Source organism: Capsicum annuum, chromosome 2, assembly GCF_002878395.1.
Source record: "Capsicum annuum cultivar UCD-10X-F1 chromosome 2, UCD10Xv1.1, whole genome shotgun sequence".
NCBI classification, from domain to species: Eukaryota; Viridiplantae; Streptophyta; class Magnoliopsida; order Solanales; family Solanaceae; genus Capsicum; species Capsicum annuum.
This window is the reverse complement of record NC_061112.1, coordinates 78,037,147-78,058,929: the sequence shown is the minus strand read 5'-3', so window position 1 is coordinate 78,058,929 and position 21,783 is coordinate 78,037,147. Positions and strand designations below refer to the sequence as shown.

At 34.4% G+C, this 21,783-nt stretch overlaps 1 protein-coding gene and 1 pseudogene across 1 annotated transcript; both read right to left on the bottom strand.

The window, feature by feature from the left end:
- Positions 1-211: 211 nt before the first annotated feature.
- Positions 212-14,872, bottom strand: LOC107858602 (annotated as a pseudogene).
- Positions 7,143-7,926, bottom strand: LOC107858601. Its single transcript, XM_016703332.2, has 2 exons — positions 7,548-7,926; positions 7,143-7,513 (listed from the first exon to the last, which is right to left on the bottom strand). The coding sequence occupies exons 1-2, from the start codon at positions 7,924-7,926 to the stop codon at positions 7,143-7,145; spliced, it is 750 nt and encodes a 249-aa protein (XP_016558818.1).
- Positions 14,873-21,783: the final 6,911 nt, after the last annotated feature.

Here is a 21,783-nt window from a genome sequence, read left to right as displayed (position 1 = left end):
ATTTAGTAGCACTAAATTTGTCCAATACATCCTCAACTAAATTTCAAAGTAAAACTATAGAGTTTAGTCTAGGTTGATAATAATAGATTGCTGTTTTGCATTAATTCTTTGTTGCGGTTGGCAGTACCATGCGTTGGTAACGGAAATGATTGAATTCTATTTTACTTCATATTTTTTAGTTGGAAACGCAGGAACAAATGTTAAAAGACAATTACAAACAAAAGCAGCAGAGGAGGAATTTTCAAATATATGCGAATTAGAACTCTTGACACCAAAAATTTCAACCGAACAAGGAGAGCGCGAATATGATCTCCACATTTGCCTCCTATATCACTCTCTCATTACAATTAGCAAACCACAAAAAACAAATTCGCCTATGATGTTGATTTCACTCGACAAGGCATCCCAAAGATGTTGATCCAGCCCTTCACTCTAAGCCACCACACACAACACCATTTATTAATCATGATACTTTTCTGAATAAATTCTGAAATCCAGAGCCAAGACACACGAGACTGACAGTTCCTGTGGAGGCATCAGGTTTCATGACAAACTTAACACCCAAAAAGTCTCTGATGTGCCTTAATGCTGCTATTCCGTAGGGTGATAGTTTCCCAACACAAACTTCTGAAACATCTTTTGGACACAAGGCGCATAGAAGAAACAGCAGTCCCTGTTAGTACAGACACAGGATATTGGTGAGCATTAAAAACATGAATTTATGGCACGCGAGAGAGCATCAGATCATCTTAAAGTAGATATTCTTGTTCTTTTCAGCCCTAAATAGTGCTAGGCAACGTTTATGGGAACTGGGAGAAACTTGTTACAGGATTCAACTGTGGGAGTACTCATTAGGACATCAAAATGTCACTTGTTGAAGCACTTGTTACAAGTCTGCAATGCTGATAAATGCATAATAGGACTCAGTTAAGGTTCATGAGGAGATGCAAAAGTAAAAGACAGCCAGACTGTCATGTAGAAAGCTGAAGGAGCCTGATATGATCAGCTTGAATTCATTAAAAGGATTAAGGTTGTCAGGAGTTATACACACCTGATGTGTTGAATCAACTACTCCCCCCTGTTTAATTTCCCCAAGTAGTGCAGAAGCAATTTGCTCGCCAACTTTCTCAGCAGGAATCACATCTTTCCTGTCATCATCTAAGTCAGTATCACCTTCTCCTCTTGCATAAGAAACTGCAGTATCGGCAGATATAACACAACCAGATGTTGTCTCTGCAACTAGAGAAATTCCATAGCCGGGTGAACTGAAATCAAAGTTAATCTTCAGATATAATCAGTAGGTCTAAGTAAAAGTATGACCTGGATTATCTACATAAAAAGACAGCAAGCGTGAGAGATATCCACAAGATCATACATTCCGGCTTGTGCTCCAGCTTTGTGATCTGTAAAGATGTGAACATCCGAAAGCAAAGGATTCAAAATTCCACGAGCTGCATGTATCATGGTATTCTCAAACTGAACAGAGACCCTAGTTGAAAAGGAAACACCTCTGACTCTCTTCACCAGACCTTCATCAACCCATTTAGTAGCCTGTATAACAGCAGCCACCAAAACGATTGGTCAAAAAATCATTTATAGTTTTCTGAGCTCCCCTCAGGATACAAAACAATGAAGCCAATGAGAAAAAACTCACCTTTAAACTATTCGGGACCATAGGGACTGAAAGAACTACTACTCCACCACCTTTAAGAGCGACTCCCCGGCTCTCAATTTTTAGTTCCAATCCTTCTGCAGGGACTCCGAACTGCTTCAGTATAGGTAAAGTAGTTGCGGAAAGTATCAATAGATGGGTCCTTTGAATCATTTGTGATTCCTGAGAAAAAATTGTTTCAAGTTTTATGATAATGACCAAATTCATAAAATAATTGCAGCATTTTCTGACACACATTTGGTTAAAGGATATCAATGGTTTTAGCCACCAAAAAGCTGTGAATTCAAACGAGGGTCAGTTCCAGTACTCTTTGGGATTTACCTTTGCACTTCACAACTTTTTAGGGGAGTGATTTAGAGCTCAAGTGAGCTTCTTGAGCTACTAAAACCAAGCAATTTTACTTGATAACAAACCTATCTCCAGCCTAAGAGTACTCTACAATTTGCATTGAACCACCAACCAAAGGAGTCAAAAACATGCCAATTTCCTTACAAAGGACAGAGATAAGACTAATAACACCTATCAAAAGGATTACAGATTTGCTATTTCCTCGGAAACCTCACATGCAACTGTCAGGCTGGCAATCTCTTACTTATAGTTTCCTAAACATCTTTTAAGCTTTCTCATCATAATTCAGAGAATTTCTGCATTAGTCATTGTTATTGCACTTCTCCGTTTCCACTCAAAATTTGTATGCAAAGACTTAAGCGACCAAATTGTGATTGTGTATGTGGTCATCTAATCCTCAGATGAAATTGATGTCGGTTGAAGCCAATCGAAGATTGCAGCATGTGAGGAAGTAGAATAAGAATCTAATATGGTTCCAAGAAGGAATTTGATTTCTTTGATCATGCTTCGATTTTAGGTGAAGCTGGAATAACCATAAGGCATGTTGCCGATCAACAAAGGTAATCTGGTCCAAAGTAGGTTCAAAGACATGGAAGAGATGATAGATGTCCTGAGACAAAAGAGAAAAGGGAAACAGAGACAATTGAACAATGATTTCAGCAGGAGACTGAGAGAATTGATAGAACCAGGCAAAGATGAACAAGATCTAAGATGAGGAAAATGGTTTAAGGATGTTTTAGGAATACATTAGTGACAAGGAGATTGGAGTGGCAAAGAAAACTGTGAATACATGTGATATATATTGCAGCAATTAAAGTATGAAAATGACAGAGATAAGATGTCATAATTAACACTCCAGATTGATTAATCCAATACACATCAAACTCTACAACCATTGATAAAAATGAATAACCCATGGCTAATTAACTGATCTTGCTAATTAGATACTCCCCTTGCCACAATTCTGAAATTAGACCAAATCACGATGATTTTCATGATTCAATCTAATTTGTAGGATTACACCGGGTATGTTTTTGTTGCTGCATGATGATTTCCGTGATATAAAAGAAGCTGGACCTCAAGAGAGGCACATAAAATCTGAATATATGTATACATCAATCCACTTCTTCCTTGCCATTTGCACATTCCAATATTAAAAAATGCATCTAGTAAAAGTAAACAATGCATTCATGATTCAACAAGCATTAGTATAAAGTTATTCCCTAATGGAATAAGTTGAAAGTAGTGAGAGCTGAAGGGAAAATTAGGCATCAAACCACCTAAAAGATCAAAGAAGTTAAAGCGGATCAAAAAGAGAGTAAAGCTTGCCTTTCAGCCTAATGGTGAGTGATTTCTTTCCAAACAAACCAAGCACAATCAAGGGTTCCAAGAAGTAGCCAATGGAGCGACTGACACCACAATCATGAACTAAATGCCTTCCTCCCATAATAATTCCTGGTTTGTACTTTAGTTTTGTACCTGCCAAATATAGCACAATAGATTTATGTACATTACAGCACTATAACCCAATATACGCTAAAAGGGGAAAAAAAAAGAACCAATTTAGCACATGACGTCAGCAATAATGGGATGGTGGAGCTGAAGTTTACCGGTTTCATTGATTTCAACAACACAATCATCACAGATTTTTTCAAGGAGGTGGAGAAAAGAAACCTCATGTGGACGAAGGCCAGGCCAAGTAGCATCAGCACGTATATCTTCAATAATAATCGATTTGGATGAAAGGGTAGCCAGTAAAAGACGTAGTCTCAAGTTCTGGCTTCCCTTCAGCTTCATGTAAGAAACTTTCCCCATTTTCTTTCTTGCCTTTCACCTCTGTCTCTGCACGTACACAAATGTTTAATATATCCTTGGAAAGGGTTGTTGTCTAATGTCTACTCAAAGTAAAAGTTAAAGGGAAGTACATAGAGGAAAGAGAGAGAAGATAGAAGAAACATACCTTTGATTCTGCCAGATAAACAAAACACTGGGAAGTTAGCTGCAGGAACAGGTGGAAAGAGAGCAAGTTAGCAGCGGGAGCGGTGGCAAGACTTTCAAGGCTAAAAGCGATTGTCACGGAACAAGTTCAGTGTTAGAGTCTGTTTGGATTAGCTGAATTTAAGTAGCTTTTAGGAAACAAGTGCTGAACCACCCACCCACCCACCCTTTTTTAAAATAAATAAGCAATTATGCATTTGAATAGAAGTGTTGAAGCTGAATAAATGTTGCTATGTGCCAAGTAAACAAGTGCTAGTAAGTATTTTTTTCAGTTAAACGACTGAAATATCCTTAACTCTATTAATACTATAAAAGAGCTGATTACTACAAGCCTTTCTATTCTAAATTGATTCAGATACAAAATAATCTATATTTCAATTCACTTAAAATTTAAATTAATAACATCTGATAATTTTTATAAATATAAATTACTATCAACAGCATATAGAATTTTTTTTATTGTTAAAGGTAATCATATTAACTCCAGCAATTAGAGAATGCTGCAAAATAATTAATAACGGAGGCTACAATCTACATAATAAATTGTGTAATGAGCTCAGGCAAGTGGACACTACTTTCTGGAAAGCTTCTTATATCTTATTGTAACAAATTTTACATTGTAGCATTTGCTTTCCAATGCAAGAGGAGAAAATTTTTCATTGATATTTTATTTCACTTGTTTTGTTACGGGTTCAAGTCTTGGAAACAGCCTCTGGCAGAAATGCAAGGTAAGGTTGCGTACGATACACCCTTGTGGTGGGGCCCTTTCCCGGACACCGCGCATAACGGTAGCTTTAGTGCACCGGGCTGCCCTTTTTTTTTTCTGTTTGATGTGCTTCGCATGCGTGCAAAACACCAACTATACTAACAACAATATTCGATCGAGTTCGAGTTGGATTTGTGTACAGTGATCCCTATATGATTCAAATTCATCTCTTTATCAATAAGAAACTAAAGTTTAAAGTAGCAGACATCGATTATTCTATAGTTCTATTTTCTTCACTCATCTTAACAATTCACTCTATCGTCAAACAGAACGAGAATGCACAGAGAACCATGGGAGCACCACCCATGACTCCTAGACAAAGAGTGTCTAAGGGTGCAGTGTGGTGGGGTTTACTAAAAAAGAAAATGATAATGAGCTACACCTTAGCAATCAAGGGTGTAGCCTATTGGTCAATAAAGTGGGTTGAGAACCTGAGGTCTCGGGTTCAAAGCTCAGCAGAAACAAAAAACACTAGGTCTTCCACCCGGCCTAGCCTTGGTGGACAGAGTTGCCTGATATTTGTTGCTAGTGGGAGGTGATAGGCATCCTGTGGATTTACTCAAGGTGCATGAAAGCTTGGCCTGAAAACCATGGTTATCAAAAATAAAAAAATAAAGAAATACTGAGCTACACCTTAACTTGTTATATCTTGTTGATTCTTCTCTACAAAAATCCATGTACCTATTTCACTTTTTTTTCCTTTTCTTTACTGGCTTGAAACTAGGGAAGGCAAGGGAAGATTAGAGAACTGGACGCGTTTGTGAATAAGCGAGACACCAGTTGGTCCAAATAAAAACTTTCATCCGTCTCTTTTCACTATGTGTCGTAAAACGAACATCAGAAGGGAAGATTTTGCACCTTTGAGGATAAAGAGGTCCAAACTAATGATCACCTATATAGAGAACTACAAACCTGGTGTTTCCCTTCATGCTTCTCCTTAACCATAAATGTCAATGAAGGGAAAGGACCAACAGTAAGAGATGGACAATTTTACGAGACTACAGAAGACATGACTTGAAAGTAGGATAAGAAGTCGTTACTTACCATATTTTGGTCAAACATATTACAGTTTGAAGTCTGAATTTCCACTTTATATAGTCATACTTACGGGCATGACACATACATGATGCCGGTGGAAATTATATATACAGGCATGACACAACGCTTTAACCATTTTCAATGCACTAATACACATTTCAAGTTACTATCCTTAGCCATTTTCAAGCAACTAATTCACATTTGAAGTCACTACCCTTAACCATACTCAAGTAACTAGAATTAATCATTTTCTAGTCACTAATTCACATTTCAAGTAATTACGCTTAACCATTTTCAAGTCACTAATTCACATTTTAAGTCACTATCCGTAGTCATTTTCAAGTAACTAATTCACATTTCAAGTCACTACCCTTAACCATTCACAAGTAACTAATTCACATTTCAAGTAACTATCATTAACCATTTACAAAACACAAGTTCACATTCTCAAGCGACTCACTCAACCATTTTCAAAACACAAGTTCACATTTTCAAGTCACTAATCAACATTTCAAGTAACTAGACTTAATCATTTTCAAGTTACTAATTCACATTTCATGTAACTACACTTGGCCATTTTCAAGTCACTAATTCACATTTCAAGTTGCTATCATTCGCCATTTTCAAGTTACTGATTCACATTTCAAGTGACTACACTTAACCATTTTCAAAACACAAGTTCACATTCTCAAGTTACTAAACTAACCATTTTCAAAACACAAGTTCGAATTCACATTCGAAAATGAAGCAAACATAGTAAATTTTCTTCAAGTATTTACAGAGATAATCCGAAAATGACAAATTAACTGCAAAGATGATAAGACTTACTGCGAAAAAACAGTAAATAAAGGAACAAATACTGGTTTTTTTATACTAAATATACTGATATTACAACCAGAATTCTCAAACATACACTAGGAAACTGCTAACACCTTAAAATATAACCTAAGACATGAATGAAATTTGCTAATATAGTACTTAATACTAAGATTACACAAATTCCAGCATTCCTAGACTTCCTAAACATTCGAGACGCTAGAACTCTCCCACATTTCTAGTCATTCGAGAGGCTAGAACTCTCCAGAATTCCCTTTTCCTTTTTCCTGAATGCCCTCTTCTACTGCCCTGCCCCTGTCCCCTTTTTGTACAAAAAAAACTACTCCATAACTGTCTCAGGACAGTTACTAAGTCTTTTAATTGCTTATTTTGGCCTCCTGGAATAAATATTAATAGCTTGAGGCACATCATTACCCTCCCCTATAAGTGTCACCTTGTCCTCAAGGTGAAAATTTGGAAAGTGTAGATCGATAATTGCATATTCTACACTCTCGTAGTACTCTTAGATTCCCTTTCAACTGCATCTTCTCCGGTAGACTCAAAGAATTTGTCCACATCACCTTCATCTATATTAGGTGACTCCAAAATAATTAATAGGTTAAGCTGCCTATTTTTACAACGATGATTGGGGCCAAATTTTTCATCACATCTGAAACATAACCCTTGTTGTCTTTTTCGAGCAAATTCCGAATCGAACAACCTTCTGAATTGTCCCTCTAATTTTGCCGCAGTATGCACTGGTGAATCAGTGCTACTACCTGCTGATCCAGTTCTTGAGTCACGTGTTTCAAGTATGTTTGCAACTCGGGGATAATTAGGTCTAAACCCAACTGATTTATTGCATGAACTTCCTGTATTTGGTTCAAATTTAAAACTTTGAACTTCCTACAAAACAGAATTTTCGATCCTCCACCTTTTGAGCCATCTCCATTATCTCCTTCAATGTTTGAGCCCGTAACAGCATCACTTCTGCTCGAATTTCCTCTTTCAATCCATTCAGAAATGCTCCTGATAACATTTCGTCAGATGGCTCAGTCATAGATACTGACACCTTTTCAAATTCTTCATGAAACGCAGCGACTGTGGTAATCTGCCTCGGCCCCATTACGACAGCAAATTGGTTGATCTTTTGAGTATCATGAAATCGGTTCAACAACTCTCTTTTGAAGTCTTCCCAAGTTGACATTTGTTGTCGAGATTCCATCCAATAATACCAATTTAAGGCTTTTCCTTCCAAACAAACACCTGCTGCCCGTAATTTTTCCATTTCAGAAATTTCATTCACTGTGAAATATCATTCCACTCTGAAAATCCATCCTAAAGGATCCTCTCCTTCGAAAACTGGTAATTGTAGTTTCCGAAACTTCTTCCCATCTTTTTCTCCAACCAAGTTGACATTGCTTCCCTCTTCTTGGTTTCTGATGGATTTGGTTTGAGAAGGGGATGCTTCCGCCATCATAGTTCATCCTTGGGCTTCAATTCTTGCAAGAGACTCTCTTGACATCTTCCCTTACCCCTGTCAAATTTGTCTCTACCTATTCAACGCGTCCCTCCATTTTACTCACCATATCCGAACGTTACTGCTCTGATACCAAATTGATAGACTTACTGCGAAAAAACAGTAAATAAAGGAACAAATACTGGTTTTTTATACTAAATATACTGATATTACAACCACAATTCTCAAACATACACTAGGAAACTGCTAACACCTTAAAATACAACCTAAGACATGAATGAAATTCGCTAATATAGTACTTAATACTAAGATTACACAAATTCCAGCCTTCCTAGACATTCGAGAGGCTAGAACTCTCCCACATTTCTAGTCATTCGAGAGGCTAGAACTCTCTAGAATTCCCTTTTCCTTTTTCCTGAATGCCCTATTCTGCTGCCCTGCCCCTGTCCCCTTTTTGTACAGAAAAAACTACTCCATAAGTGTCTCATGACAGTTGCTAAGTCTTTTAATTGCTTATTTTGGCCTCCTAGAATAAATATTAATAGCTTGAGGCACATCAAAAGATCTATGTTTATTTGATACTAGCAAATTGCAATGCTCCAACACAAGTTCAATCCCAAGTACAAACCTTTCAATGGCACATAGGTTCTTTTTATGATTTATACCATCAATAGCATCCCAACAATCACCCCCATAACAAAAACCTGAGCTATAAAAACAAGTTCTAAACCTATGCATATCCCAATCAAAAAATTTCAAAGCCACTACACTCCTAAATGTAAAGAGACAATCAAGTATGACGAAAAAGAACTATGAAAATTAATTTTTCTACCTTCACAAGATAGAAAAAAAGACGACATACACCATTCTCCCTAGATCCCACTGGTAGAATTTCACTAGGTATACGTTATTATTGTGTCATTTACTATTCTTACAATATAAATAACACCCAGAAAAGGAAAATCAAGCAAAAATTAAGAAAAAGAACAAATTCAAACAACAAAAAACAATCATGGATTGTGAGTCTTGAAGTTAGGACAGTGCCACAGAAACCCAAAAATGAAAATCAAACAAAAATTGAGTACAAGCAACAAATTTAATCAACAAAAGTCCAAAAGGGGTTATGAGTCTTGAAGTTAGGCCAGTACCACAGAAACCTAACAGAAGCAGTGACGGAAGTAAATCCATCAAAATTAAACACATATAAGCATTCTAGCTTTAGAAATGGTGAAATCAGAATTATTAAGCTTCTTAATTGGACAAGTAATATTCTTTTCCTAAACGATACTTTGAACAAAAAAAAAAAAAAAGATACCAAAATCGTTCATTAAAATCAACATTTAGCTGTGAAAACGTAAAATGGATAAATGTGCCACTAAAGATTGTATTGGTGACTTGAAAGATGTAGTGTATGAGTTGAAAGAGACACTTGGTGCCATGGGTAATCTTAATGATACAGACAAGGATTGGATTCCAATGGGATAATGCTAAGACTTATGCAAGTGCAGCAACGTGATGCAAATTCTTGCTTGGACTGTATGGTTTCTGTGAAAAATAATGGAGAAAATATTATTGAATTGTTGTCTCTAAATTATTACATTGAGACCCTATTTATAGACACTACATTCCAATTTTATTCCTAATAGGATACTACATTACAATCCCTTTCCAAGTAGAATTCAATATGTTATTCCTATTCATATTTTAACACTCCCTCTCAAGCTGGTGTATACAAGTCATGTACCAAGCTTGTCACAAATGTAATTAATACAAGGACTGATGAGGGACTTCGTGAAGATATCTGCAAGTTGATCACTTGACTTCACAAATTTTGTAACAATATCTCCCGAGAGTATCTTTTCTCTGACAAAGTGACAATCAATCTCTATGTGCTTGGTCCTCTCATGGAACATTGGATTAGATGCAATATGAGGGTTGCCTGATTATCATATACAAGTTCCATCTTACCAGTTTCTCCAAATTTTAATTCTCTCAGCAATTGCTTGATCCAAACTAGCTCGCAAGTTGTTGCAGCCATTGCTCGATACTCTGCTTCGGCACTAGATCGAGCAACCACACTCTGTTTCTTACTCTTCCAGGATACCAAATTACCTCCTACTAAAACAAAATATCCAGATGTACAATGTCTATCAGAGGGTGATCCTGCCCAATCAGCATCTGTATATTTAATGATATGCTTATGGCCTCGATCCTCGAAGAGTAGTCCTTTATCTGGAGATGACTTTATATATTGCAAAATCCGAACAACTGCATCCCAATGACTATCATAGGGGGAAGTCATAAACTGACTTACAACACTCACAGGAAAAGAGATGTTAGGTCTAGTCACTGTGAAATAATTCAACTTTTCAACCAACCGCTTCTTCCAGGATCACTGAGTGGCTCCGCCTGTATTGGCAGAAGTTTAGCATTTGGATCCATAGGAGTGTCAATGGGTCGACATCCCATCATTCCTGTTTCCTCAAGAATGTCTAAAGCATACTTGCATTGAGAAATAACAAAACCTGAGCTGGACTGAGCAACCTCAATCCCTAGAAAGTATTTCAATCTGCCAAGGTCTTTAGTCTGAAAATGCTGAAAGAGATGTTGCTTCAAGTTAGTGATACCATCTTCATCATTGCTGGTGATAACAATATCGTCAACATAAACTACCAAATAAATACACAGATTTGGTTCAGAATGGCGATAAAACACTAAATGATCAGCTCCACAACGAATCATGCCAAACTCCTGAATAACAGTGCTAAACTTTCCGAACAAGGCTCGAGGGGATTGTTTCAAACCATAGAGTGACTTGTGCAATCTACATACAAGGCTACTAGACTCCCCTCCCCCTGAGCAACAAAACCAGGTGGTTGCTCCATATAAACTTCTTCCTCAAGATCACCATGCTTTAACTGATAAAGAAGCCAATGACGAACGGCAGCCATAGAGAGAAAAAGACGAACTGATGCTATTTTAGCCACGGGAGAGAAAGTGTCACTATAATCAAACCCAAATATCTGTGTATATCCTTTGGCAACAAGGCAAGCCTTCAGCCGATCAACCTGACCATCTGGACCAACTTTGACTGTATAAACCCCACGACAACCAATAGTAGATTTACCTGCAGGAAAGGAAACAAGCTCCCAAGTACCACTCGTATGTAAAGCAGACATCTCATCAATCAAAGCTTGTTTCCATCCTGAATGGGAAAGTGCTTCACCTATAGTCTTAGGAATGAAAATAGAGGACAAAAATGATATAAAAGCATAATAGGGTGATGACAAACGATGTTAACTCAAGAAAGTACAATGTGGGTTAGCATTACGAGTGGATCTTATACATTTTTGAAGTGCAACTGATTGACTAGGAAGATGCAGGTCCGCAGTAGGGGAAGTGCCAGGCTCAGGACATGAATCATCTGGGACTGATACTGGACGTGGGCGCCGGTGATAAGTCAAAAGTGGTGGCACTGTGGCTGGAGATGGAGAAGTAACCGTAGATTCCTCAAAGATTGGTGTGGGTAAGACTGGAGGTATGGGTAAAACCTCAGAAATATTAAGATGATCAGAAGATGTATAGTAAGGTTGAGATTCAAAGAATGTGACATCAGCAGACATAAGGTAGCGACCCACATCAGGTGAATAACATCGATACCCTTTTTGAACTCCAGAGTAACCAAGGAAGACACATTTGAGAGCACGAGGGGCCAATTATCTTTTCTTGGGGCTAAGCCAATTATCTTTTCTTGGGGCTAAGTAATGAACAAAACATGTGCTCCCAAAAAACACGAGGGGGGATAGAGTATAGATGTGACTGAGGAAATAGTATGGAATGGGGAATCTTATTCTGGATCGAAGATGATGGCATTCTGTTAATGAGATAGCAAGATGTGATGACCGCATCGCCCCAAAAATGCAGTGGAACATGGGATTCAATGAGAAGAGTGCGAGCAGTTTTAATGAGATGCCTATTTTTTCTTCCTGCTATATCGTTATGTTGAGGGGTGTATGGACATGATGTTTGGTGAATGATTCCTTGATGAGTCATAAACTCCTGAAACTGGGAGGATAAGTATTCTAAGGCATTATCACTACGAAAAGCACGAATAGAAATACCAAATTGATTTTGTATTTCAGCACAAAAACTTTTGAATATAGAGAATAACTCGGAACGATCTTTCATTACGTAAACCCAAGTACATCTTGAAAAATCATCGATGAAAGTACTAAAGTAACGAAATCCTAACGATGAACTGACTATACTAGGACCCCAAATATCGGAATGAACTAATGAGAAAATAGACTCTGAGCGACTCTCAATACTACGTGAAAATGTAGCATGGGTATGTTTCCCAAGTTGACACGACTCACAATCTAATGTGGATAGACTAGACAAACTAGGCACCATCTTTTGTAGCTTGGATATACTAGGATGTCCCAAACGTTTGTGAATAAGGTTGGGAGAATCTGTAGCGGAGCATGCTGTGAAGGAATTTGAAGCGGTAAGATGGTAAAGGCCTTGTGATCCGTTTCCTATGCCAATTGTCTGTCCCGTTTTGCGGTCCTGCATTAGAAAAGAATCATCAAAAAAAGTTATACTATAATCAAGGGTACGTGTCAAAAAACTAACAGATGCAAGGACGACCAAGGACATAAAGAACAAAGTCTAGAGTGACAGAAGATAGGGGTTTGGCTTGTCCAACTCCTTGTGGCTCTGTTCGAATTCCATTAGCTAAAGTAATAGCCGGAAGAGATTGTGAATAAACAATATCAGACATAAGTGATTTATCACCAGAAACATGATCAGAAGCACCTGAGTCCACAACCCATGATCCAAAGGTAAGAGATTGTACAATTGAGGCTATTGGTAGAAATATATGCTTACTTGCTTAATACTGAAGATACTCATTATATCTAAGTTACTCGGACTCTTCACTTTCGGGGCCGCACCCGTGTCGACACGACATGGGTGTGGGTGTGGGTGTAGGATCTGTACCCGATATGATCAACCGATTTTGGGTACTTTGACCAAAATCGATTGGGAAAGTCCGGACAGATTTATGAAATTCTATAATCACAATAAAAGCTAAGGTGAAATTGAAGAAAATGAAATACCTTGTATATAGAAATTTCTATATTATTGCTTTTCTTTTAATCTTCTTTCAGGATTTTCTTCTTGAAAAATATTCTGTCCTTAAGTTTTCCACATAATATCTCAAAATTTATGTTTTATAACTCTATTTTTAGATATTTAAATTATTTTTCGCCGAATCCCCGCACCCGTATCCATTTTTAGATCCATATCCCCGAATCTTTAAATTGAGACCGTGAAGGATCCGACCTCTAGATCCGTACCCATATCGGACACCCGCACTCGAGTCCGAGAAATTTAGCATTATATTACTTGTCGGATAAATACACCCGTTGATCACCTGTGGTGTTAGACTGAGCAATATGAGCATTTTTAGTTGGTCGACCATGCAAAGAATAGTATATTCCACGAGTATTTCCAAGCCTATTACAATAATTACACTTAGGTCTAGAATAACATACGCCACGAGTATGTCCAAGCCTTTTACAATAACTACACCTAGGACGAGATCTTCGAAATCGACCTTCCCCTCGTCGATTCTTCATGGACTGTGACGTTTGATTTTCTGATTTACTCATTAAGGGCTCAGATTTAATCATAGGACTTGAACTTCCAATTTCAATATTTTTGGAGCCAAAAAAAATATCATGCCCAAAAGATATCTTGGGAATTTGACTTGAAAATCCCAAGAACCAGATCTGAATTTCTGAAGGAAAAAAAATCCCCGAAAAAAAAGAAAACTGATGTCGCCGGAATTAGGGTTCCGGCGGTCGAAATCTCAAAATAATTGTCGGAATCTGGAAAGAAGCAAGTGGTCGGAGTCAGAATAGACCGGCGACCCCAATAGAAAAAGAAACAACTCAAAAATCGATCGGAGATGGGCTCACGTGCCGGCGCGTGATGCAGATCTCGCTGGAATTTCTGAATTTCGGGTGGCTCATGGCAACGCACGGAGGGTAATTTTTCGGCCGTTTTCGTCGTGTTTTTGTCGTCTGATCTTTCCGATCCTTTTGGTGGTGTTGTATTTTTCACACAACCCATAAAATAAAAATTGACCCAAATCAGTCACCGGAATTGACGCACAGTGACTGAGTTATCTTTTCTAATATTTCTAACCTTCCCTGATACCATGTGAGAAATAATGGAGAAAATATTATTGAATTGTTGTATTGAGACCATGTTTATAGACACTACATTCCAATTCTATTTCTAATAGACACTACATTACAATTCCTTTCTAAGTAGAATTCAATATGTTATTCCTATTCATATTCTAACAATTTCTCTGACAGGAAAGTCAATTCTTCTGTCAAGACTAAGATTAGTGATGCCATTTCTTATGTTACTAGAAGACTTGCTAGTAATTGCCCAAAGGTTCGCACAGAATTGAATTGTTGCTGGACCATCATAGAATGAAAAGCAGCTACATGCTATGGAAATTAAAGAACGCGAAGCTGTGCCGCTATTGATTAGTCGAATAAATATAAAGCTAACTTTCGTATCCTAACCTTATACGAGAGTAACCGGAGAGACCGTCCTCCGTCGGTGAGAGCGTTGCTGTCCAATTGCTGTTGCTGCAGCTTGCCACTCCCGTTGGTGAGAGAGAGTTGAGAGTTGTTTGGGCTGCTAGGGTAATTAGAAAGGAAACAGGGTAATTAGGAAGGGAAAAGGAGTAATTAAGATGGGCTGGGCTGGCATTTTTAAAAAGCAAAAATTACAAAACCAAGCATCAGTAATATTGTAATTATAATAAATAGCAACACTTTTTCAAAATTGCAACTTATAACAAAAGTAGTAATATTTTATCTATTTCATAGTAATAGAAAAATATGTATTTTTCAATTGTGCCTATGTATTTATGAGTAATACATATATATTTGTATATGTATTTATATAGCAACCTTTTATTTAAATACAAAATACAATTTGCTATTTTTTGTAATTATGAAACTGTTGCTATAAAAGTTATAATTAAGACTACAGAGTTGTTATTTCTGAAATTTTCCCTTTATACATTTGAAAAAGTGGATATATTGTAGTCAATCGGCTAAATTAATTCCTTTTTTTAGTCATTTGGCCCAATTGGATACATGCAGTCTCTATACTCAATTGATATATTTTAATACCACATTGATACACTTTTATATTATATTGATACACTTTTTAGAAAAGAGAAAGAAAATTCTATGCAAGTATGTGCAGTCCCTAGACCCAATTGATATTCTTTTATACTATATTGATATGCTTTTATATTACATTGATACACTTTGATACTGCATTGATACACTTTTATACTAGATTGATACACTTTTATACCACGTTGATACAGTATATATACCACATAAATACACCTTTTACAGAGAAAAATTGTGCAAGCATATACAGTAATTCGTTATTCGTGAATTTGTTAACTTCACCTAACATTTTGTGAAAATTTGTGCAAGCACATACAAAATTTATTAAACCCTGTACTCTTACTGTCGAAACATTCCTTAATTTTCTTATTAAAAAGAGAGAGATAGCAGGAAAAAAAAAAAGTCAAAGTGTCGTTATAGTGTTAACTCATATAAAAAGAGATAGAACAATTATGGATGGACTTGTATTTCATATTTTTATTTCTGTGATCGCATCTGAAAAAATAAATGGGTGGACAAAGTGGACTTTTTGCAGGAAAAAAAAAATATTAACAACATTAAAAGAAAAAAAGAAAAAAATAGTGAAAAACAAACAAAAAAAAAAGGAAGAAAGAGAAATGCAACATTCAGGAGCCATTTTGGTGGAAATGGCTACTATATGGTAATATGAATTTGAGGGTCATTTTTGTGGAAATATATTGGTCGACAGGTCATTCTCGTCCTTTCCTCTATTACAAATTTGAGTTAATATAATAAGGGAAAATGGCGAAATGGTGTCGTGGATCCTTGTACTTATTCCTGTTTGTAAAGTGAATACTTTTACTTAGCCTTTTGTCATCTGAACTCTTCAATCCATCAAAATTCAATATTTTAAGCTTTTCTGACCATGTGTGTGACTCACTTTCCTTTAAAAAATTCTACGTCAGCTCCATTTCATACCCACGTCATATAAATCATGACATGTCATAATATATTCGTTAATTAATTTTAAAATTATTAATTAATAATATTAAATAAAAAAATAATATAATAAATTAAAAGTTACGATTCAAAATTTAAAAATCTCGGAATTTATATTACAAAATAAAAGATTTCAACAACGAAGATGAGATTTTAACTCAAAATTTCGTTGTATATCATATAATCAAAAACTTCAACTACAAAAAAAATCATCTTCATCATTATTTAACAAAATTCATCTCTACCATTAAATAAAGACAAAATGAATAGCAAAATAATAAATTAAAATTTATTTTTTAAACTAAAATTCATCTGCATTATTATTTAAAAATTAAAAATAACAATTACTATCCTATTGATATAATTTTAATTAATTTATAATATAAATTAGAATTTATATATTATAAAATTTGGGAGAGGGGGGCGGTGGGATTTTTGAGTGTGTGACTAATGTAGGTGGTATTGTGGGGGGTGGGGTGGAGGGGAGAAGGGGAAAGCTTTATTGGTGGTGGTGCTATGTAGAGGTGGGGGATGGGGACGACTAGGGGCGGAAGGTTGGTTGGTCTGGTGGTGGTTGTGCTGCGTGGTGGAGGGTGGTGGATGGCGTGGGGGAGGGGGGACAGGTTGAGGGTGGTGGACGGTGTGGGGGGACCAACATCGAACTTTTAATAAACTTGATGCGATTAAATTATTTTAAACAAGAATGTCGAACCAAATTTAACAAGAGCAAATATAAATTGATCCAACCCTCAAATAAAGAACCTCAAATCAGACCAAAACACTAAAACCTTATTTGAAATTTCATAAATAGAGAACCACACAACAAATTTCATGAGTTGAACTTGAATGGGATTTCGCTGGATTTAGGATGTTGTTAATAGAGCATTTGGTTGTTGGTTGGTTCTATGGGTCAGAGGTTACCTTGGTGGTGGGATCGTGCTGTTTGGGCAGTTCACCGACAATGTGGTTTGGCCGATTCAATAGGGAAAGGTGGTGGACGGCGTGGGGGGACGGGTTGAGGGTGGTGGATGGCGTAGTGGGGACGAGGTAGGGTGGTGGATGACATGGGGGGACACGGGGTGGCGGGGGTGGGGGTGGGGGTGGGGGTAGGGAGCAGGAGGGGTGAAGAAGAAATGTCCTTTTAGATATTTAAAAAAAATTATTGTATTTAAATATTTTTTTAATTCACTCGCCCAAAAAAAACACGTGTTTACATGCGGTTCCACCTCTGCAATTTAATGTCACATATGCATTAAAAGGGTTTAAAATATTTAGTTTTATTAAATTGAGGGATTCAAATGACCAAAGTCTAAGTAGAGGTATCCACTTTACAAACGGGAACAAGTATAAGGGTCCACGAGACAATTTCGTCTAACAAAATCTACCGATAGTTTTCAACTTTTCAAAATATACCAACAAAAAACTGGCAAAATTTATCAATAAGGTTAAAAAGGAAAAAAAATGCAGAATAAAATTCAAGCCCATGATTTACGTTGATAATTCACAATGTTTTGTTTTCTAATTTCCCTATTCACTCAAAGAAGATACATAGTTATTTTCTTAAAAAATTCTATATTAAAATTGTGTGAATTAAACAAGTACTTACATGTTTGTATTTAAATTCATATTTTAAAAGTAAGATGTTGTAGTAATATTTTGAATACTAAATAATTATTTTTCAACATCAAATTATATTAGCTTTATCTTTATTTATTATCAATGCAATATTTTGAATGTTTTGATAGAAATTGGTATGAAAATTGACACGATGTATATATTTTAATTGATATACATCAATTAAAATGATATAGAAACTAGTGTTTGAAACGGTTATTTAATATCTCTATGAAAAAATATCGTATGAAAATGGTATAGAAACAGATATGTCGCATATATTTTAATTGGTATACGTTAATTGAAATGGTATAAAAATTGGTGTTTGGAATGGTTATTTAATTACCTTGTTGAAAGTGTTGTATGAAAAATGGTATAAAAAATAGTATAACGTATATATTTTAATTGATACACCTCAATTAAAATGGTATTGAAACTGGTATTTGGAATGATTATTTAATAACGTTGTTGAAAATATTATATGAAATGGTATATGAAATATAAGAAACCACTTTTTAAATCAATATCATTTTGTTAATACACCAGTTTTCATACTGATACATCAAATTCTATATAATTCAGACACCATAAAATTATTGATACACCAACTTCTATACAGTTTGGACATGATAGAATTATTGATATATCAATTTATATACAATGCAGTAACCATAGAATTATAGGAAAAGGACCTGAAATGTCCTTCAACTATGTGAAATGGTGCAAAAATGTTCTCTATTTACCTATTGGGCCTAAAATGTCCTTCATGTTTAGCCATTGAGCCTAAAATGTCTTTTCCATCTACATATTGAGGCTATTTTGCCCTTTTATTTAAGAAAAATTATATAATACCACAACTTATCTTTATTAAACTACATAAAATTCATATCATTTTTATTAATATTAACCAAATAAATAGTGCACAATATCAATTTTTCATTATTCTAATTTGATTTGATAAACAAAAAGAAAAACAACATAAATAGCCATTTTTAAAAAATTATTACATATACATAATCGTATTAGTTGGTTGTCAGATATAACATATAAAATATTTACTTTTATGACAGATTCTAATATATAGAAAAATAATTATATATTAAATTCCATATTTCTTATTTATTGCTTATTTTTATGGAAGTCTTTGTTCATTCATATTTAATATATTATATCAAAATTTTATGTTTTCATTTTTATTGCCTGCTTTCACGATACCTTCATTAAAAATATATGGTATATTTATACCATAAAAATTCATGGTATATTTATATATTATACGAATTATATTTATATCATGAAAATAAATTGTATATTTATACCATACAAATTATATTTATACCATAAACATACATGATATGTTTTAGATATAAAAATTTTACACCGTGTAGTATTGAAAATACATATTTATATTTAATAAATAATTTTTTAATAAGAAAAGTACTTCCGAAATATTGAGATATACCATGAATATTTATCTCATAAATTATATCAAAAATATAATAATAATTTGACTTTGATATAATTTATATCTACACAACAAAAATACATGGTATATCTGTACTTCCAACATAATGATTTTTATTTCATAAATATTTATCCATAAAAATTATGGTTAACCCATTACGTTAGAATTAAAAATACGTGATAATAACATAATACTAGATGATTAACATACATGAAACACAATGAAACATACACGAGCAAATAATGAAATATTTAGTTTATTTAAGAATATTTGAATTTTGAATATAAGATAGAGAAATATTTGAAAGCAGTGATTATCTTTTCCACTTTTAATTTGAAGACTGAAAATATATCTCTTAAATTAAGATGAATTAATAATTAGTTACAACATTAACTTAGGAATTATAATTATCTTTTCTGATTTTTTTTTAAATGGCTATATATGTAAAAAAAAACTTTATTTTTGTAATATTGAAAAAGTACTATTATTTATGTAATTAAGTTTTAAGGATGGTCTTTCTATGTAATTTGCCTAAATAAAAGGGCAAAATAGACTCAATAGGTAGACATAAAGGGCATTTTAGGCCCAATAGGTAGGTGAGAGAAGGGTATTTTAGACTCAATAGGTAGACAAAAAGGGCATTTTAGGCCCAATAGGTAGATGGAGGATGTTTTTGCACCATTTTACATAATTGAAGGACATTTTAAGCCCTTTTTCGTAGATTTATTGATACACCTATTTCTATGCAAGTCAGGCAACATAAAATTATTGATACTCCAATTATTTATATATATATATATAAAGACATTGGCAAAGAAGATGAAATCTTCACTTCACCAAAGATTTTAGTTGATTCTTAGTTGATTTGTAGTATAGGGTTGTTACAATGAAGAAAAACGAGTGAATTGAGAGCAATTTTTTGAATTTAATTTTACCTTCTGCGTGAATATTTATAAACGATAACAAATTTCTAAGTTTAGCTCACTTGCCTGTGATAACCACCAAACAATAAACTCAAATAAATACTTGCTTAAAATAAATCCTTTTTTTTTCCTATATAAATTGACATCTAAATAGTTGATAGATTTTGTAAATAAAAACTACATTTTGTAAATAAAAAATGATATCGGTATGCTTTGGAATATTGACTCTTAAATAGTATATTTACGTGGATTTTGTTATTATTTTTTGAGAAAACCGACCACGAATGGACAGTATATTTTTTCCAAAAATAACTATTCAAAAAACGATCATTTGTTGTCGGTTTTTATTAATTTTTTTTTTTAATAAATTGTATAATAGTTATTATAACATCCAAATAATTTAATGCAATGTATATAAATCGAATAATTAGTTATTTTATCGTCACATTAGCACGAGTAGTATATTTTCTTAATCATATAATAATATCAATGCATTTCGCAAATTAGGATGAATTTTGATTAATTAAATTTTAAATACGGTGTTATATACCTCGTAATATAACGTATTAATCTAATGGATTAGTGGTTAATTAGCTTATGTTATTATAACTTCAACAGTAAACCCTTTTCTACATTAACACGAATAGTATATTTCCTCAATAGTATGATATAAACGTATTAGTCAAAATACTTGAATATATAGATTCAGTTAGCTAGCTTTGACTACTACGTGCATCACTATATGAGATATACATATATATAAATATACGACTGACTATCATCTTCGAAATACATATTATATACATCATATACAACGTATTTCACATATATTCAGATGAATTATAGGTTTGTTTAGCTTGCGCTATTATAACTTCAATAGTATATTATTACCTTATTTGTATTATATCAACGTATTCAATATATACTTGGATACATTTAGTTAGCTTTGGACTACTACATCAATACACGATATATATATACATACACACACACACTATTAACTATCAGATTCTAAATAGTACTATGCAAATCACATATACATGAGTATATTACCCCGTAATGCAACATATTTCATATATACTATAATGAATTATTGATTAATTTAGCTTACATTATAATAACTTCAATAGTATATTATTACTTCGATTGTTTCAAATCAAAGTATTCAATATATACTTGGATACCTTCAATTAGCTTTTGACTTACATCAATACACGAGATACACACGCATCTCTCTCTCTCTCTCTCTCTCTATATATATATATATATATATATATATATACATACACACACACATACACATATACAAGTGTACTATCGACTATCAGGTTCTAAATACATACTATATATATCATATATATACGAGTATATTATCCCGTAATACAACGTATTGCATACATACTCTAATTATTATTGGTTAGTTTAACTTACATTATTATAACTTCAATAATATATTATTACTTCAGTTGTT

Excerpts from the sequence above, each read along its gene's own strand:
- LOC107858601 (XM_016703332.2), bottom strand. The coding sequence starts at position 7,926 with ATGGAAAAATTACGGGCAGCAGGTGTTTGTTTGGAAGGAAAAGCCTTA. Across the intron at positions 7,514-7,547 it reads GGATCGAAAATTCTGTTTTG|CAGGAAGTTCATGCAATAAA; the intron begins TAGGAAGTTCAA and ends TTGAACCAAATA.